Genomic DNA, 18,056 nt, shown 5'->3' on the forward strand with positions numbered 1-18,056 from the left:
GTCGACACACTGCCCTCTGTGGTTCAGCCTCCACGGCCCCAGTCCCCGGGGCCAGGATGCGCTGGCGCATGCTTGGCCGAGGCAACTGCTGTATGCCTCCCCCCCTCTGCTGCTGATCGTGCCAACCCTACACAGGGTTGCGATGGACCACCACGGGCTGCTGCTTGTCGCCCCCCCCCCGGTGGCCGGGCAGAGTGTGGTTCCCAAGTCGCTGCAACTTCTGAACGGCGACCCCTGGTGCCTGCCAGTGAGGACTGACCTGCTATCACAGCTGGGAGGGCAGATCTGGCACCCGGATCCAGCCCGTCTGCAGCTCTGGGTATGGCCGCTGAAGGGCCGGACCCCCTGCGAGGTCCTTGTGAGCCGGCAGTGGTCAATACCATTGCAAGCTCTCGGGCACCCCCCACCAATGCCCTCTATGCCAACAGATGGAGGCTTTTCTCCAACTGGTGCTTAACTCGGGGGGAGGAGCCTACATGCTGCCCCCTGCCGACCATTTGACTGTTCCGCTAGTCTCTGCTTTGATAAGGGTCTTACCCCTGCCACCATCAAGGTCTATGCAGCTGCCATCTCTGCTCAGCATGCCAGAGTTGGGGGAAGGACCGTGGGGTCCCACGCCTTGGTGGCACGTTTCTTGAAGGGTGCTCTCCGGTTGAGACCCCCCCGACGGAGCCGGGTACCCACATGGGACCCTCATTGGTGCTGCAGGCTCTCTGCGACGCACCGTTCTGAGCCCCTGCTCACGGCAGACATTTCATGGCTCTTCCTGAAGACTGCTTTTCTTCTGGCCATTACATCGACGAGGCGCGTCGGGGAACTACTACGCGCTGTCAGTCAGTGGGGAGTGCCTGCAGTGGCACTCCGGCGACGGTGGGGTCACCCTGTGGCCTAAACCCCTCTTTCCTCCCGAAGACCCTCTCTGCTACCTTCGTCAACCAGCCCCTTAGCCTTGCGGCGTTCGAGGCGGGCCATGGTGAGAGGTCGGAACTTTTGTGCCCAGTTCGCGCCCTCAGGGTGTACGTGTCGCGTACAGAGGGCTCCCGTAGGAGTGACGCCCTGTTTCTGTGCCACACAGGACCGTCGAGGGGTCTGGCGCTCTCTAAGCAGAGGCTATCCAAGTGGATAGTCGAGGCCATATTACATGCCTACAGGCACAGTGGCTTCCCGATTCCTCCGGCTGCCAGGGCGCACTCTGCACGGGGCGTGGTAGCCTCATGGGCATCACTGAAGGGCGTGCCCCTTTCAGACATATGCAGCGCAGCCTCCTGGGCTTCCAGCTGCACCTTCACCAGGTTTTACCGTCTTAATGTCGTCCCACATAATCCTGTGGCGACGGCTGTCATTCCAGGCCCGTCGCAGCAGCACTGGGTACGGGTAGGCACTCCTCATGACCTGGTTGGTATTAGTCATCCATGTGCTGAAAGCACCGCCTCTGGCGGTCAGTAGAAACGAAATAGAACGAGGGTTATGTATATAACCGCGGTTCTATGAGTTTCGGATGACCGCCAGAGCTTGGCAGTCACTCGGAGTGTACACGAGAAGATTTGCCAAGAGGTCACTTCCTGGGTTTACCGGTCTTTTATGCCGGGGTCACGGGGTGACGTCACCCAGGTCACACGTGACTTTGTTGTTACTATTACTCGACCTGCACGTTCGTGTGATGGATATCCATGTGCTGAAAGCACCGCCTCTGGCGGTCATCCGAAACTCATAGAACCGCGGTTATATACATAACCCTCGTTTTGAACCATGCGGCTTATACAAAGGTGCGGCTATTCTGTGGATTTTTCTTCCACCGCTAGGGGCGCTCTAACCGGAAGTAGAATCAAAAATAAGACGAAAAATCAATGCAAAGAAGAATTAGCAGATCTTTAGCAGATAGAACACGCACGACAAATTACTAACTGGTAATTATTTTCAAATCCAGCGAAGATGATTAAAGTGACTTGTGGTTTCAAACACAGGAGAAATGAAGGTAAATAAATACCGGTTATTTTCTCTTGGTTCTGTTCCGTTTTAATCAGCAAAGTTGCTGCCGTGTTAAAAGGCACTGTTCGGAAAGAATCTGTTCAGGTACATGTACATTTACAGTACAAAATCGTTCTGTACATGCAGTAAATATCTAATTTTTCAACATAGATATCTGCGGCTTATAGCCCGGTGCGGCTTGTATATCTTTTAAAAAAATTTTTTTTAAAAATAGAGTGGATGCGGCTTATATACAGGTGCGCTCTATAGTCCAGAAAATACGGTATATATTCCCCTCTCCATTTATTCACTGATCAAATGTGATGTTATTTAATGTGGAGTTTAAAAAAAAAAAAGTAGGTCCCTGTAATCCTGTACACTGCTGTCATCATGGTTTATCTGCATAGACGCCTCTAATATTAAACATGCTGAATTAAAAAAAAAAAAACTACAAAATTGAGAGCCCACCTAAAACTTCTTAGCAAGCTTCAAGTTAAAATTAACCCCCTCTCCCCCCCCCAGTCAAAATTCCTACAGTACATAGCAGTGTTAGTGTATGCTACATTTCTGTATATGAGCTACCCAAGTATTAATACACAGATTATATCTAGTAATTATATAATATTGCTGGGTTTCACGTGACGTCACATCCGCCTCATTAGTTATTCAAAACTTTAGCTGGTGGTCTACCAAAGCTCAGTTGACAAAGCGTTTGTATGGAGAAGGTTCATTGCTGGCATGAAAAATGCTTTACACTTGCGTTGTTTTAGGTTGTTCGAATCAATCAAACCGTGAAACTGAAAAGTTTCTTCAGGGTTCCCCGTGAACTAATAAAAAAGGGTGAACGAACACAGGATTTCACAAAAAGACGTCGAGAAAGGTGGCTTTTGAGCCTCTCACTGAAATCGAAGGGAGTCGAGTCGAAGCATGCTCGAGTTTGTAGTGATCACTTGGTGAAAGGTTTGTATCTCCCTCTCGGCGATGTCCTTAATGTTTTCCAAGTACTTTTCTTACTAAGTGTCGTGATTTTGCGGCACTTTTTTTTTTAATAAAAGTCAAAAAGCGCTAAAGTCCCCAGCTGTTTTTGTTTCCTCCTCACAAAGTCCATATGCATGAAGGTCGCGACAAAATTCTTCCCCAGCCATACAGTTACAATGCGCCGTGATCACTTCTCCATTTTGTTTAACTAAGATCCAGGTCTTTAAAGGGGTTTCTGATGATCTTTGTGAACGTTTTACCTGAGCGATAAGAGCCAACACAAGTGAGAATCAAGCGAACTGTTTGTTTACACTTCAACTTGCAGCGCTTCATTGTGAAGACGTGAACGAAAAGCTTTAAAAAAAAAAAAAGTACTTGCATGGGCAAAAACAATCCAGGATTCATTCGGCAGAGACTTGATACCGAGGTCCTTTACCCAGCCACATACAAAAAAGTTGTAATCCTCCATACTCTTCCACGCTTTCATCTGTTTTGCGGTGTAGAAGGACGTCTGCAACACCAGATAGTTCGAGATGTCGGGGAACTCAACTGAAGGGTAGTTTGAGATTGTATGTATGACAAATCCTTCTTTCCCAGACTGTAGGGGTCGATTCCATTGCATGTAGCAGTCTTCTAAATGTATCTAAAGCCAGCAGTGGCTTCTAGATTCCGAGCGTACTCTGATAAGTTCTCGCTAGTTTGCACTACGGCAGCCGTGTAGACCACCAGCTATTTCACTTCCGGTAAAACCGCTAAGAAAAGTCACGTGACTGAAACACAGCAATAGGCAGCACATTGGTGTAGCGGGAAGATCCTGAGCATAAATTACTATCTCTGAAGAGTTTTGCATGTTCTTGTGCCCATGTGGGTCTTCTCCAGGTTCATGATTGAGTGTATGGGGGTATACACACACAGGAAGAGACCATCAGTGATGTGGTGACCAGAGACCATGGAATGTCAATGAAATTTGATGACTTGTAGTTTGGGGGGACAGAGTTTATCTAATCTCAACTTTGAGGTGATGCAATCGAGGCGACTGCCAGTGGGAGCGAAAGATACCACTGACTGACGCCAACATAGTTATAAATAAATACTTAAGTGGGATACCTAGGCAGCCAGAGCCTGGAATATCCACTTGTGACTGTCAACTACAAAGGGATGGGCAATGAGTGAATTGCTTTATGTTTATGGCCCTTGTGAATGTGTCATAAGGGCCATAAACATAAAGCAATGGTGCCCTGCGATGGACTGGCATCATAACCACTGTGTATTGCCACTTCATGGTCCAAGGATAGATACTGGATCACCTAGATGAATTATATACCAGAGATACTAAATATATACCAGATTAGTGTCATTTTATTATCATTACTAACTGCTTCAAACTGGTCAGGCTGGTTAACATGCACAGAAATGCCATACAGACAGTAACCCAAGCTCAGGATTAAATTGAAGACCTTGAAGCTGTGAGATGTTGCTGTAAATGAAATTATTTTTAAAAAACATGAAGTAAAACCGGTGCAGTATTTAAGGCATCTCAGCTGATTATATTCTTAAGCTTTTCAAAAACATTTCACTTTTTAACTTTTTTTTTCTTCTTTTCTCCCTCTTGTTTCAGACAGAGAAGTGCAGGGCTGCTTGGCCAGTTACACTCAACTCCTCTCTTAATACTCACAAATACACCAATAAGGTACCTGATTGAAAGCTTAAACATGGCTACTTAAACACACGGACATGCCTATACTGTTCTTTAAGCACCAAAGCACGTTATTGCTTTCTTTTCTGCCTAACCATACTCCTGTTTCACCTGAACATTTTAAAACCTCAAGGGACTCAAATTCATGATGATTTTCAACTGAGATTAATATTGAAGTTGCGATCATGCAATATACAAATCTGAAAAACTTCTGACATTACAGTGCATCAAGGGAGTAACTTTGATTTTGACATTGGTGGGGACACAAGTGATCCAAGGCAGAGCTTCTGAAAGGTTTTTTTTTTTTTTTCCATTAGCAATCATAATTTCATGTCATGCAGATCTTATAGGTTAACGAGGGCAGCTGTGACCTAATGGTTAGGGAGTTAGTCTTTGGATCCCAGGGTTGCAGGTTCAAATCCCACCCTTACCTCTCCATCCATGGCTGAGAGAGATACGGGGGGCGGGGGTTGATGGGCGGGTAGTCACGGCTGCTGTGGTAAGTGTGCTGCTTTTACAGCAGATGGAGTGACAGCTGGGATAGCCAACCATGTAAGTTAGCAAGAAAAAGGTAGCTAATCAGAGAATGATATCTACGTTAGAGGGGGATTATTAGCAGTGTCATACATTTAACCCTTTGTGTGCCATATAATCATTGCTCAGGTTAGGACCTCGGTTTTATTGATCTTGATTCCACAGTAGCGGCTGAATATTGGTAGGGACACGTCCCTACCCAAAATTACGCCCTAGCAGTGCATACATACTGTACACTTCGCCAGAATTTCTCTCTTTGAAGTAATGTAGACCGAACTAATGTTTGGATAGAATTTATTTAAGCTTGGGGGCGTCGTTGCTCAGGTGGATAAGGCGCCATACCATAAATCCAGGGACCCGGGTTCGATTCCGGCCCGAGGTCATTTCCCAATCCCTCCCCATCTCTCTCTCCCGCTCATTTCCTGTCTCTACACTGTCCTATCCAATAATAAAGGTGAAAAAAGCCCAAAAAAAATCTTAAAAAAAAAGAATTTATTTAAGCTTTACTGTTAAATGTCGCAAGCTGATCACTCATCCTGTCTACATAGTAGTTATTGAAACGATGCGTTCCTGCTGTAGTTTCATCTAGTGATGTTTTATCCAGTGTTTCAAAACCAGAGCATTTAAATTTAAAAGTCGTTCTTCTTACTTATGATTTCCTCATTCCGTGTTCACTTCAAGCTGTATTTACTATGTTGGTAACTTATCCACATAATCTCTCTCTGAAATGATGAATCTGTAATTCGACAACATGCATATAACTTTGACGGAAGACTCCATCAGCAAAAGTATGTTTGGCATGAAAGTTTATTAACTTTCCCAACAACTGCTCTTCTGACTTATGTTGTAATTATGTTTTGTGTAAACATGTATTTATTTTCTAATTCAAGGCGGCATCTTGTCTGTGGTAATTGTAGCTGTGGTAGATAGAGACTCGGTAGATATTAAAACCATCAGCTCTGGGTCTAAATTTGTTCCGATTTTTCTGATTAGTGGTGATGGATCTGTCTTTACTCTGTACATTGTGGTGTTTCTACTCTGTGTCTTTTTACTTCCTTCCTCTTTCTCCCCTGCTTCAGCCTCTTAGTCATGCTTCCTCAGTGTCCTCTCTCGACTTAGTCAGTGCTTCTGATGATGTACACAAGCTCAGTACTCAGGTATAGTGTCTTGTCGGTATTCCAGTGTTGGATAGGTTTGCTGTATTACCATCAGTCAATTTCAGCACCCATCTACAATAGCATCACTGAGGGAGTAAAGAGCCACATGAAGAGACATTTAACAAAAGATTTTGTCTGTCCTCTGTACCTAGTAAGCACTTTTCTTTTGGTTCATATTCTAAAACCTTCATTATCAAAAGAAAATAAAGATGATGCTTTTTCTGAACACCGTGATGAAACCAGTAAAACTTTTACCATTTGTAGCAATCAAAACATAACCATTTTGTTTAGACACTGGCCTAGACTATATTTTTCTGCTTTCTATTTTGGCAGTGTGTGTTGTTAACCAGACTGACACACCTGTTTGATTTTGTACAGGTGGAGGAAATAATACACAGTCACATGACCCACTCATTACAGGATGTAGGTGGAGATGCGAACTGGCAGCTTGTTACTGAGGAGGGTGAGCTGAAGGTAAGTCAGCCATGATGTAAGGCTTGGAATTTTTATTGGGCCGCTGTTGATTTAACCAAAACACTTGCAGCTAGTGATGGGGACTAACAGAGGTTTGTCAGACGTTTTCAAATACCATTCTGATTCAGAACTACAAAGGCAAACGCTACATAATATAAAGCTGCTGTAACCATCATCTTCCTCCTTGTCCTGCACTGTTGCCAGGTCGGGGTCCATGTGGACCATATTGATCCACATGTTATATTAATTGGATCATAGTTTTACGCCAGATGCCCTTCTTGCCGCAACCCTCCCATTTCTGGGCTTGGGAGACGACCATTCACACCAACGGATGATTTAGAGTAGCCATTAATCTAAGTGCATGTCTTTAGGGGTGTTCACACGGCACATAATTGCATCGATGCTGAACCGATGTATTTTGTTGCGATATATCTTACACCGGTGTAAATTTTGTGGAGCGTTCAAGCGTCACAAACCTGCTTACTAGAGAGAAGTGTGTTAGCACCGGTGCAGCCCCACTTGTGTTCACACGGCAGTTTTTGTGACCGTGCTATACGATAGTAATAATGCGGAAATGAAATATGCGCATGCGTGAAAATGTACTTCCTTTTCCCGGTTGTCATGGCATCACCAAGCGCCGGGAAAACAACGTGGATGAAGACACCAGTGTTGCCAGATACTGCTGACGTTTTCCAGCCCAAAATATGTTCAAATCCGCCAAAATGCACTTAAAACTGCCCAATCTGGCAACACTGGAAGACACGCAGTTCTGTTGTTGATATTCGCCATTTTGGAAGCGCAAAATACCAGGATGCAAATTATGCAATGCCCGTATGTAATCAACTCTCCTCACGCGTAGCGAGTCTACCCCTGTAGCGTTCAGACGTCCCATTTTATATCGGTGCTGCCCCGCGAACTAGCATTTACTCCGGAGTAAATTTCTTAAACCACCTCGCGAGCAGGGTTAGATTTGCACCGGTTTAAGCGGCTTTCAGGGGCGACACCGGTATAACTTTGTACCGTGTGAACGCTCTACTGGGGCAGCCCCGGTGCTACACCGGAGTAAAAGTTGCCGTGTGAACACCCCTTTTGAACTCTGGAGGAAACCCACGCAGACACGAGGAAAACATGCAAACTGCACACAGAAAGGCCCCTATTGGCCACTGAGCTCGAACCCAGAACCTTCTTGCTGTGAGGCGACAATGCTAACCGTGACACCACCGTGCTGCCCATAAAGCTGCTGTAATCATTGTATGTTTTGCAGGTGTACAGGAGAGAGGTGGAGGAGAATGGTGTTGTGTTGGACCCTCTCAAAGCCACACACGCTGTTAAAGGGGTTACAGGTCATGAGGTCTGTCATTACTTCTGGGACACAGCCTTTCGGAGTGACTGGGAAAGTGAGTACCTTGCAAATAATCTGTTCATGTCCCAGTGAGAATGTTAATACTGAACCTGGGCAGACGCCCCTAATTCAACTTCTCTAAACCTTTCCTAGCAACTGTCGAAAACTTCAGTGTGGTAGAGACATTAACAGACAAGGCAGTAATTATTTACCAGACTCATAAGGTACAGTACAGTTCAACCCCTAGCGAACTTATTTGACATACAAGAACGTTTTCTGTCAATTTGGGTGTGTACATTTTGCATTGCTCTAACGCAACTTTGCCCTTGATTCTCTTTTAGAGGGTGTGGCCTGCTTCACAAAGGGACATCCTTTATCTGTCCGTTATCCGCAAAATCCTCTCCACAAATGAGAATGAACCAGATACGTGGATTGTGTGCAATTTTTCTGTAGATCACGACAGATATCCAGTAAGGGACCATTTTTATACTTGTATGTTTCTTGTCTTAAACTTAATTAATAGTCTTAATACTTAATTGACACTTGTCCAATTTATATAGTAAGCATGAATGTATCATATGAATACCATGAATTGAGTGTGGATGATGTGGCCAAAAAAGTGACGACAAAACAAGAAACGATGACAATGTGAAGCCATTTTTATAAAATCAGATTTTGTTGGTTTGTTTAAAAAAAAAAAAAGTGCATGACAAGAAAATGGAAGGAAATTACAGTTGGCACAATAGAAATAGTTTAATATCCAATTACTTGTTATAGCTGATATCGGTAGTATTATAAAAGTATTGACACCTGATAACCACTGTGCTCAAAAATTATCATTTAACTTAATATTTCAAATATCATTTTAATATCACTCAGCCCTATCATGTGCCCACTTTATTTTCCAGCCCACAAGTAGGTGCATCCGTGCCAAAATCAATGTGGCCATGATCTGCCAGACACTAGTCAGTCCACCAGAGGGCAACAAAGAGCTCGGCAGAGACAATATACTCTGTAAAATAACTTATGTAGCTAATGGTGAGTATAAGTCCTGTTTACTCTTCAAACACGCATCATTTCATAATGCGGTATACTACTACTGTATTAAAACACATTTTACTGAATGTAGTGAATCCAGGTGGATGGGCACCAGCATCAGTCTTGCGTGCGGTGGCCAAACGTGAATATCCAAAATTCCTAAAGCGCTTCACATCATATGTTCAAGATAAGACCAGCGACAAAGCAATCCTCTTTTAAAAAAGGTAATGTCAGCACTTAACTTGTGAAGCAGCAGTTTACATCACACTACGAATATTCGTACAACCACAAATAAGAAAAAGTTGGGATGGTATTGAAAATGCAAATTAAAAAAAGAAAGCAGTGATTTTGTAAATTTACTTCAACTTGTATTTCATTACAGACAGTATGAACCCAAGGTGTTTCATGTTTTTGTCTGGTCAACTTCATTTGTTAATATTGAAAAAAGGTGCATAAAGAAAGCTATATAAAGGGATTTGGATATGTCATCCTCTACAGTACATAACATTTAAACAATTAAAAAAATCTGGAGGAATTTTGGTGCATAAAGGGCCCAAGCCTAAGCTGAACACCCGTGATTTCTGATCCCTCAGACGGCACTGTATCAAGAACCGTCATTCATCTGTAGCTGATATAACCGCATGGGTTCAGGATTGCTTTGGTAAACACTATAATACAGAATTGCAACCACAAATGCCAGTTAAAATTTCATCGTGTAAAAAGGAAGCCTTGTGGTGACCGCGTCCAGAAGCGTCATTGATTTCTCCGGGCTTAGAGGCATCTGGGATGGAACATCACACAGTGGAAATGTGTATTGTAGTCAGACAAATCAGTATTCCAGGTTTTGTTTTGTTTTTTGGAAGAAATGGATGGTGTGTTCTCCGAAGCAAAGATGAAAAGGACCATCCAGACTGTTACCAGCAACAAATCCAAAAGCCAGGGTGTGTCACGGTATGGGGTTGTGTCAGTGCTCTTGGCGAAGATAACTTGCACTTCTGTGATGGAGCATTAATGCAGAAAAGTACATTGAGATTTTGGAGCAACATGTACTGCCTTCAAGTTGGCAACTTTTTTCCTGGGATCATGTCTGTGAAGATTCTCAATCATCCAGGTCATAGTAAACTGTGGGTGGTAGAAATGGGCAACTGGACTTGCTTGAAGATTCTTGAAAACGTTTCACCTCTCGGCCAAAAGGCTTCCTCAGTTCTGTCTGACTAATAGGGAGTATCAGATCACCCAGACGGCTGGGTGTACGCCAGGACCCAGCTGTTTTCAGTGACTCACAGGAGGACAGAGAGAGTCAGATTGCCATTGATCACCCTAATGACCCGCCGTTCACACCCAGCCTCCAGTGACCCACACCAACATGATGCCTCAATGACACTTTAGATGAGCTGGTCATCAGAATTCTGATTCTGAGCCAGGAGAGGATAAATATCTGATACTCCCTATTAGTCAGACAGAACTGAGGAAGCCTTTTGGACGAGAGGTGAAACGTTTTCAAGAATCTTCAAGCAAGTCCAGTTGCCCATTTCTACCACCCACAGTTTTTCCTGGGATATTTCAACAAGACAAGGCAAAACCACATTCTGCACATATTTCTTCCACAGTCATGCCTTTGTAGATGGTGCCTGTCCTCTCTGTCCCCAATAAAAAAAAAAAAAAAAAGTGTGGTGAATTTTGGAACAAAAAATGACATGGACCCTGTATTGTTGCACACCTGAAAACTTGTTTTACAGGAAGAATGGGACCAAAAAAAAAAAACCACCAAAAAAACCCCACACCTGAAACACTATCATTTGGTGTCTTCAGCCCCTAAACATCTTTTAAGTGTTGTAGGAAGGAATGAGAACATTACAAAGTGGTAAATGCTTTACTGTCCCAACTTTTTGCAATGTGTTGCAAGAATCAAAATTGAAAAGTATTTATTCTGGGGACCCCCCCCCCAAAAAAAAAAAAATTCCTGAAGTAAAACATCAAATGTGCTGTTGTATTGTTTTGCGTACAATGGAGCACTTGCATGTGACGTCACAGCCGATCCAGATTGTGACAGACGCCATCTTGTCGGTCAAACGCCATATTCCGCCTTCTACTTCTGGTTCTACTTCTGCTTTTACTTCTACCTTTTCTTGTGGAAAACCCTACTATATACAATTCTACTACAACGGCTGCGGCTACAAGCCCTCCCTACCTGTGCACGTTTTTTGTGTGTATTTTTGCGTGTTGTTCGTCTGTACCGGACTTCAATATCCACTACAACCGTATGGACTTACTGGACATTGGTTTCCAGCAGAAAATGACGGTTTGTAGCGATTTCCATCGCATGCACAACATTCCGGACGAGAAAAAAAAAAAAAACATTCCGGACGAGATAGCGAGACCAGCGGGGTCTCCGTGGATTTTTATTGGAAGCAAAGCGAAGGAGGCGGCGCCGGGAGAGGAAGCAAAAGCGAGGCTACAGGCAGAGCTGGCCTGTTGACTAAGCTCAGAAAACAGCCACTCAAATCTCCACTGCCAAGCCTCTACCTCTCCAACGCCAGATCCATGTAAACAAGACGGACGATTTGGAATTACCTTATTCTATTCTACAATCGGCTGGTCAGTGCTATACTCAATACTTAAGTGACTTACCCATCCAATGAGGATTCTTGTTTACAAGATGCCACATCTGAGTCGCTGATAAATCCTGAGTTTCTGTAAAGATGACTGTCCAGAGATTTATAAGCATGCAGTGCTTCACCACTGAACAGCGAGGGAAAGTTAATGAGGTAATTATACATGTCTGGGTATTCCACCTCTGGCAGTTCAAAATCCGGTCGTGAAAACTCTGTCCGGTAAGCCATAAGGGTCATAAATCTGTAGATCGTTTATTTTAGACATATATCTAGTTATCTGTTCATTAGAAAAATGAGCCGTGTAGTCCGTCGGTTGAAATTGATCCATTCTGGACACGAGTGCAGCAGTATTCAGCTGTGTTTTTGACCGACAAGATGGCGGTTGTGTACTTTCCGGTCACGTGACTGCAAGATCTCTATACAGGTCAAAGATTATTTACAAATAATTGTTTTCCGTTTTAATATGAATTTCAACATACCGTCTGGACTTTTTCTGATTTGGGTTTGTACATTTTCCTATAGGTTGCCTGCCCTGTGCCATCTGCCATCGTCCCATAAACATGTCTGTAAGAGGCCTTATCCATCCCTGCACACACTAAATCTCAATCAGGGCAAGAGATTCACAGAGCTACGTTACCCAGGAATCTTTTATCCAGCAGTCATATGAAATGCAGTGTTCTGGATCAGGAAGATCAATGTTCTTATACAGGATTCCAGAAAATCTCACAGTATTCATTTTACACAGTGACTGCATATACGGTACAGTCCTTCTCGTGTTGAGGGCATGGTTACTGGTGGTTTTTGTCTGCTTTGGCTTTTGTAAGTGTTAGTGTTATGGCTTTTGTAAAAAAAAAAAAAAAATTTGTATTCATATTACTTGCACATTGAGTCATGTCTTTATTAAAATTTAAACACTAAACTTGAATGCCTTTAATGAAACACTTTCTCAGTTAGAACAGGTTTCTTTAGGCCTTATGTAGTTTTCCTGTATGGGGTACAAGTTCTCTGCTTTGATCGATAGAGAATGTGAAGAGCTTTAAATAAAAACCTTTTCTTTTAGTGCCCTCTGTCTTAATTGTATGTATATAATTTTGTGCACGTGGTAGAGGTTAAAACATGCAAGATACAGAGATTGAAGAACTGGATAGCACTATGACTATACTGTCACTGTAAAAAAAAAAAAAAATTGGGGAAAGATTTAGATCCACTTTTGTAAATGTTTTGTAAAGCATTTCACCAAATAATACAGAACTACCTTCCTTTTGAGCATTCATTTTGGATATGCCCTTATGTTATACACAAGGCATAAGTGTATTTACCAGATATTTCCTGGTCATTTCATGATTTCATTGGACCTGAATAAAATGTATCATATTTATCTATAGCCTTATTTGACCGAATAACTTTAATCATGTACAAGAAGTGTGTGTTTGTTGTAGCCTGTGCTCAAAGTGTGAATTCTGAGTTCACCTTGTTGTAAGGCTTAATTTTGTTAACTACAGAGAAATCTGTGTTAATGTTCATATTTGCACTAATTATAAAAGCGTTGCTTTACAATCAGTTTACACGCTGCCAAATGATAATCATATGTATGAGTGATTTTTATAGCGGGTGGTATGTATGAAATAAATATACAGATTATAGTGCCTGTTAATATGCGCCGCTGAACTTTCCAGAATGCTTTTTTTTGTTGACAAATTTATTGTGAATATGCAGTAAGCAAATACATGTTTATAGCACTCTTTAATGATTAAAATGTATGAGGATGTGAATAAATATTTTCTGGCTTTATGGTGTAATTTAGTGTTATTGTTAATTGGGCAACTTTTATGTTTGAGAAACAAGACGTTTTAACAAGTAAAATGTTATGTGGATTTATGTCGGATAATTATCTTTATAAACAAATTCTTAAAAAGACAATTGAATCACCTTCTCTACTCTAATGTAACTTTACACCAGTCATACATTGAGCCAAAGCCAGCAAGCCAATTATCAGTAGAGTGCCAAAAGATTTACTGCTGGAGATTAGACTTCTGCAGGACTTGCACTACCTCAGGTGTGTGTGTGTGTGTGAGAGAGAGAGAGAGAGAGAGGGGCACTACATTTCTTTCAGCAGGTCTAGAGTCCCAAAGAGTCTCAGCCAATCAGCTGCCCTGATCCTGGTGCGATGTGATGCAGGGTGAGCTGATTGGCCAGTGCACACTCTGGTGAGGTGAGTGTCTGTCTGTCTGTCTGTCTGTCTGTCTCTGTCTGTCAGTCTTTGCTAACGTAAGACGCCCTCAAATAACACGCCAACCTTGCACTGCCTCATTATCCAAATACTTTCCGAAATGCATTTGAATGAGACTTCAGCACTTCATGTTCATTCAGAGTATATAACTGTTACTTTATTGAGTTTGTGATTTAGGGTTATTTGTATATTTGATTTATTAAGTTAGTTTGGATGCATATTGGCACAGGTGACCTCAATTATCAGTTATCTGTAACACAGCACTATTCTTAAATTTTATTGACAAAATGCATAACACTGTTTTTTTTTTTTTTTTCTTGCCCGAGTTGTATCATGTATTCAGATGCCCACAAATCTATTCAGTTTTATGGATTTCAGATACTGCTCAGACTTCAAAATCGGACCCAAAACTAGACAGTACTCAAAAAAAAAAGTATGCTTGTCCATCTTATGTCATTTCCTAAATAAAGGAATGCCTTACTCATACGGTCATTTTGTGCAGGATTTGCTCATCTAATCACATTTGCTTTCAGTGATCTCGCAAACAAAAAGAGATGGAAGTAAAAAACGTGTTGCATTTAAAAAAAAAAAAAAAGTTACTGTATAACGAGTTGTCAGAGTTTCAAGATTGAAAAATAACTCCTTGACAAACAAAGCTGTAATGAACTTGACCACTGTGCACAATATTCTCAGCACAAATCTATTAAGTTTCAAATATAGAATAATCATTCACTAATAAACTGACAATGTTAATAGCTGGCAAACTATGGTATACATCATTTGTGACTGATGTCGTTGGGCTGCATCACACTATCCTGTCATTGATTTTTTTTTTTTTTTTTTTTTTCCTATAATAGCACATCCTGTCTTGTTTTATTCCTTACATGCAACAGTGCATGATATGGCCAAAAGTTTGTGGACACCTAACCATTACACCCATGTGGTTCTTCCCCAGTCTGCTGCCATATACGTGGAATGACGCAATTGTATAGGTTGTCTTTGTATACTGTAGCATTACAATTTCCCTTCGCTGGAACGAAGAGGCCCAAACCTGTTCCAGCATGACAGTGTTGCTGTGCACAAAGTGAGCTCCATGAAGACATGGTTTGTCAAGGCTGGAGAGGAAGAACTCTTGTGTCCTGCACAGAGCCCTGACCTCAACCACACTGAACACCTATGGGGATGAATTGGAACACTAGTTGCAACCCAGATCAGTGCCTGATTTCACGAACACCTACTGTGGCTGAATGGGCAAAGCCACATTCCAAAATGTAACGGAAAGCCTTCCCAGAAGAGGACGGGTTATTATAACAGCAAAGGGGGAGTAAAGCAGGAACGGGATGTTTAACAACCACATATGGGTGTTATGGTCAGGTGTCCACATACTTTGTTATAAAGTGTAACTCTTTTTCTTCAAATCATTGTGTTTTGAGTCTGAGGTTTTTTGATTTAGGGTTATTATATATATAGAAATGAAGAGGAAACTAATTCTGTATTAACTGATCATATGCAACAGTGCATCAGAAAAAAAACAATGATTGAATTGCATTTTTTTTTCTAAATTTATAAATTTCTATCTCGTGTTTCAATTATAAAAACATTTGTGTTTTCTCTAGAAAAATGAGTCATATTTGGGGGAGGACAGCATTCACAATTACAACCCCGATTCCAAAAAAGTTGGGACAAAGTACAAATTGTAAATAAAAACGGAATGCAATGATGTGGAAGTTTCTAAAATCCATATTTTATTCAGAATAGAACATAGATGACATACCAAATGTTTAAACTGAGAAAATGCATCATTTAAAGAGAAAAATTAGGTGATTTTTTTTTTTTTTTTTTTAAATTTCATGACAACACCACATCTGGGCGGCACGGTGGTGTAGTGGTTAGCGCTGTCACCTCACAGCAAGAAGGTCCGGGTTCGAGCCCCGTGGCTGGCGAGGGCCTTTCTGTGTGGAGTTTGCATGTTCTCCCCGTGTCCGCGTGGGTTTCCTCCGGGTGCTCCGGTTTCCCCCACAGTCCAAAGACATGCAGGTTAGGTTAACTGGTGACTCTAAATTGACCGTAGGTGTGAATGTGAGTGTGAATGGTTGTCTGTGTCTATGTGTCAGCCCTGTGATGACCTGGCGACTTGTCCAGGGTGTACCCCGCCTTTCGCCCGTAGTCAGCTGGGATAGGCTCCAGCTTGCCTGCGACCCTGTAGGACAGGATAAAGCGGCTAGAGATAATGAGATGAGATGACAACACATCTCAAAAAAGTTGGGACAAGGCCATGTTTACCACTGTGAGACATCCCCTTTCCTCTTTACAACAGTCTGTAAACGTCTGGGGACTGAGGAGACAAGTTGCTCAAGTTTAGGGATAGGAATGTTAACCCATTCTTGTCTAATGTAGGTTTCTAGTTGCTCAACTGTCTTAGGTCTTTTTTGTCGTATCTTCCATTTTATGATGCGCCAAATGTTTTCTATGGGTGAAAGATCTGGACTGCAGGCTGGCCAGTTCAGTACCCGGACCCTTCTTCTACGCAGCCATGATGCTGTAATTGATGCCCTATGTGGTTTGGCATTGTCATGTTGGAAAATGCAAGGTCTTCCCTGAAAGAGACGTCGTCTGGATGGGAGCATATGTTGCTCTAGAACCTGGATATACCTTTCAGCATTGATGGTGTCTTTCCAGATGTGTAAGCTGCCCATGCCACACGCACTAATGCGACCCCCATACCATCAGAGATGCAGGCTTCTGAACTGAGCGCTGATGACAATTTGGGTCGTCCTTCTCTTTAGTCCGAATGACACGGCGTCCCTGATTTCCATAAAGAACTTCAAATTTTGATTCGTCTGACCACAAAACAGTTTTCCACTTTGCCACAGTCCATTTTAAATGAGCCTTGGCCCAGAGAAGACGTCTGCGCTTCTGGATCATGTTTAGATGCGGCTTCTTCTTTGAACTATAGAGTTTTAGCTGGCAACGGCGGATGGCACGGTGAATTGTGTTCACAGATAATGTTCTCTGGAAATATTCCTGAGCCCATTTTGTGATTTCCAATACAGAAGCATGCCTGTATGTGATGCAGTGCCGTCTAAGGGCCCGAAGATCACGGGCACCCAGTATGGTCTTCCGGCCTTGACCCTTACACACAGAGATTCTTCCAGATTCTCTGAATCTTTTGATGATGATATGCACTGTAGATGACGATATATTCAAACTCTTTGCAATTTTACACTGTCGAACTCCTTTCTGATATTGCTCCACTATTTGTGGGTGCAGAATTAGGGGGATTGGTGATCCTCTTCCCATCTTTACTTCTGAGAGCCGCTGCCACTCCAAGATGCTCTTTTTATACCCAGTCATGTTAATGACCTATTGCCAATTGACCTAATGAGTTGCAGTTTGGTCCTCCAGCTGTTCCTTTTTTGTACCTTTAACTTTTCCAGCCTCTTATTGCCCCTGTCCCAACTTTTTTGAGATGTGTTGCTGTCATGAAATTTCAAATGAGCCAATATTTGGGATGAAATTTCAAAATGTCTCACTTTTGACATTTGATATGTTGTCTATGTTCTATTGTGAATACAATATCAGTTTTTGAGATTTGTAAATTATTGCATTCCGTTTTTATTTACAATTTGTACTTTGTCCCAACTTTTTTGGAATCGGGGTTGTAGTTGTATCACATAAGCAAAGCCAGTTAAGTAACAAAAGCTCCATCTGCATGGGCAGTACATACGGTAAGGTGGCGTGTGTTACTGTACATGTTCAGTGCACATACACAGTTCTTGCTGGATTTCCACATGCAAGCAACAGCTGACTGACGTCATTCAGGCCATGATAGCAACTTTTGAGAAATAGCTGTGTTTGGAATCTTCCCTTCAACAAAACCTTTGCATATAATAATAATACCTACATGCATTCAGATAACTGGGAATAATGGCAGAAGGCTGAAGTTGGCAGTTTAAGATAATTCTAACAAAAGAAAAATGTCTAGGAATTAGTGATTGCCTTCCAAGTTGATCAGTTGACATTT

The 18,056-nt window shown here is 42.3% G+C and overlaps 1 protein-coding gene across 2 annotated transcripts in view; it reads left to right on the forward strand.

The window, feature by feature from the left end:
* cert1a (ceramide transporter 1a) overlaps window positions 1–13,593 on the forward strand; it is a 61,159-nt gene extending 47,566 nt beyond the window's left edge. The window contains exons 10-18 of one of the 2 annotated variants that reach the window (XM_060906959.1): window positions 4,565–4,636; window positions 6,256–6,333; window positions 6,712–6,807; window positions 8,072–8,204; window positions 8,303–8,373; window positions 8,491–8,619; window positions 9,058–9,187; window positions 9,279–9,411; window positions 12,325–13,593. In XM_060906959.1, coding sequence (XP_060762942.1) covers window positions 4,565–4,636; window positions 6,256–6,333; window positions 6,712–6,807; window positions 8,072–8,204; window positions 8,303–8,373; window positions 8,491–8,619; window positions 9,058–9,187; window positions 9,279–9,406 — 837 coding nt within the window. In that variant the 3' untranslated portion in view covers window positions 9,407–9,411; window positions 12,325–13,593. The remainder of the gene's footprint in view (window positions 1–4,564; window positions 4,637–6,255; window positions 6,334–6,711; window positions 6,808–8,071; window positions 8,205–8,302; window positions 8,374–8,490; window positions 8,620–9,057; window positions 9,188–9,278; window positions 9,412–12,324) is intronic. The other variant, XM_060906958.1, reaches the window with a different exon arrangement.
* Window positions 13,594–18,056: the final 4,463 nt, after the last annotated feature.

The sequence above is a fragment of the Neoarius graeffei genome, chromosome 24, assembly GCF_027579695.1.
Source record: "Neoarius graeffei isolate fNeoGra1 chromosome 24, fNeoGra1.pri, whole genome shotgun sequence".
Lineage (NCBI taxonomy): Eukaryota > Metazoa > Chordata > Actinopteri > Siluriformes > Ariidae > Neoarius > Neoarius graeffei.